Source organism: Verticillium alfalfae, genomic scaffold (assembly GCF_000150825.1).
Source record: "Verticillium alfalfae VaMs.102 supercont1.16 genomic scaffold, whole genome shotgun sequence".
In the NCBI taxonomy this organism is placed as follows: domain Eukaryota; kingdom Fungi; phylum Ascomycota; class Sordariomycetes; order Glomerellales; family Plectosphaerellaceae; genus Verticillium; species Verticillium alfalfae.
Genome location: NW_003315023.1, coordinates 230,125 through 232,446, shown reverse-complemented (window position 1 = coordinate 232,446; position 2,322 = coordinate 230,125). Strand labels below are relative to the sequence as shown.

At 51.8% G+C, this 2,322-nt stretch overlaps 1 protein-coding gene across 1 annotated transcript; it reads left to right on the top strand.

Annotated features, from left to right (window-relative positions):
• Nucleotides 1-1,532: 1,532 nt before the first annotated feature.
• Nucleotides 1,533-2,199, top strand: VDBG_09749 (conserved hypothetical protein; the record flags this gene model as incomplete). Its single annotated transcript, XM_002999983.1, has 4 exons — nt 1,533-1,540; nt 1,604-1,627; nt 1,710-2,069; nt 2,178-2,199. 4 exons carry the CDS (start codon nt 1,533-1,535, stop codon nt 2,197-2,199), a joined length of 414 nt encoding a protein of 137 aa, XP_003000029.1.
• Between the last annotated feature and the right edge of the window lie 123 nt (nt 2,200-2,322).

Below are 2,322 nucleotides of genomic sequence, written 5' to 3'. Positions count from 1 at the left end.
AAGAGATCAGAGACGCTGGGCTATATGTAGACTGGGGGACAGGCCACCTTCAATTGCATGGCGAGGACTACCCCGCTGGTTGGGATAGTAAGAGGCAGGTGTAAAACAAGGCGACAAGGGTACGAAACACAACAGGACTTTTCTGCTGCTTCGAATTTCGCCTCTGGATGCCATGACTTGGCTCGCAAGCCCTCGAGATTATTCTGGGCAGCCTAGGGCAACATGGCTCGCTGATCACGCGCCGAGGTACAGTGTGTTGAGGCGAAGCTCCTTCGGAGCTTTTTGGGTCATGCAACGGGCATGACCAAGCATATCCAGCAGTACCTAAATTCATCTTCCTCAGTGTATACATGCCCGGTCTGTGACGTCGCGATTCAGAATGACGTCTCTAATACTCTGAGATGCGGTCACAAAGCCAGTTGATGTAGGCTGTCGGGATGTTATGACGTAGAGCTTTCGAAAGTATTTCGACAAGAGTAATAGCTAGGATTTTTTTCCAAGTCTTTCTTTTAGGGAGCCCAAGTTTGGCTCGCAGATCTTAATTAAAGCGTTTCCGCAACACCGTGGGGAGGATAGCGACAATGGAGAGCTCCCGAACTACATGTCGTGGTGTGGCAGAAAAAGCCAGCAGAGTGCGCAAACTCAGGAAGTCCTTTTAAAATTCTTTCCCACAGTGGTATATGACAACCCCGATCCCAGGTTTCCATGTTATCGTGTTTCAAACAATGTTTTAATGGTAGATATCAGGGCTAATGGCCAGTAGAAGAGCATTGTTGTTTCCCTGAGAGTAGTTGCATGCAGCTCCGTCTCCCAGTTGCTGCTAGGTGGACTATTCGATCGTCAGTCGCCACAGCACTGCAGTAGGCAGCGTCAACTGCGACTTGGAGATCCATCAAAGCAATCCCGCTACTTGGTATTGCTCCTTGGATAAATCTGCGGTCCACGAGATCCGGCGCCAGTCAGAGAATAGTAACCCCAAGCCTATGGTTGGTTACTTTAGGAAAGATATAGATCAAAGCTACACGATGGATAGAAAGCGAATGATCTCTTTCCGTAGCTTGAAGTACGAGGTCCGATTAAGCATATTGAGAGAAAGTCTCCATCGCCGCTCCGCACGTAATTAAGCGCGGCATTCTACAGAAGTACTGCAGCGACCCACTCGCTTGTGGGCTACGTTACTACACGCCTCTGCCACGACGATGCACGGTAGTGGTAGTGGGACCGCGGATTGCTCTAGTATCCCGAATACCGGCTCCGAATGCCGGTTCCAAATGCTAATCCCGACATGCAGTCTGGAGCTCTCTCTTCTCCTACGGATTTGCATAGAAGCTGAAAGCCGGCTCTTCAGCTCCCCTGTGCCGTGCCAGTACTATATGAAGGCTGCTTTACTCACCGATCAAATGAGTTGGAATAATGAAGTCGGTCAGAGCCCCCAAGCCCTCGTGACGTGCAACGCAAAGAGATTCATACCAACATGACGTCTGAGCCGCTTTCCTGGGCGCCCCCCAGCTACCCCCCCTCGACGATAGAAAATGATGGTGTAAGATTCCTCCTACCCCCCGCTTATATACATCATCTCACCGACCAAGACCCTCGTGAATAGATATGACGCTCGGAAAACTCTCGCGTACGTCACAGAGGATACAAATAACGTGAATAAGTAAGCGATCGCTTCCAGTTACCTCGTCACTGTAGCTAACTCGAAATAGCGTCTTCGTTCTATACTGGATCACCACAGAAGATGGTCACAAGTATCACCTCAACTCCAACGCGGGGCTCCGCGGATCAGCCATGCTGGGCTCCTTTGTGTCCTTCAACGATCTCGGGAACCGAAGCGCACGAGGTGGTTCGATCCTGGAATCGGGATCCGGAAGCTCCGAGTATCTCAAAATGCAAAGCGCGACCCAGACTGTTGTTGGTCCCACGACCGGGGACAAGTGGACCGGTACACGTCTGACGCTGGATCTCGTCGGTATCAAGCTGGACGTCACGTTCCGGCCAACAGGCGGCAACTTTTACTACGGCGGAGGCGGTGGCATTCAGCTCACCAACAGGGGCCCCGACCCCACGTATGCCACGTCCCTTCCTGGGTGGTCCTGGTACTGGGTACGTCCAAAAAAAAAAGAAAAAAAAAAGCCCAGGTCTCGTCCGAAATGGGAGTTCTAACTGTTCCGCAGGCGAATCCGACCACCCGCCTGACCGGAACGATTACCATCGACGGGAAGACGGCCAACATCGACCCGGAACAGTCCTACGCGCTTTTCGAACGACAGTGGGCACTTCCACATTGGAAAAGGCTACTACGCGCTCTGGTTCTACCTG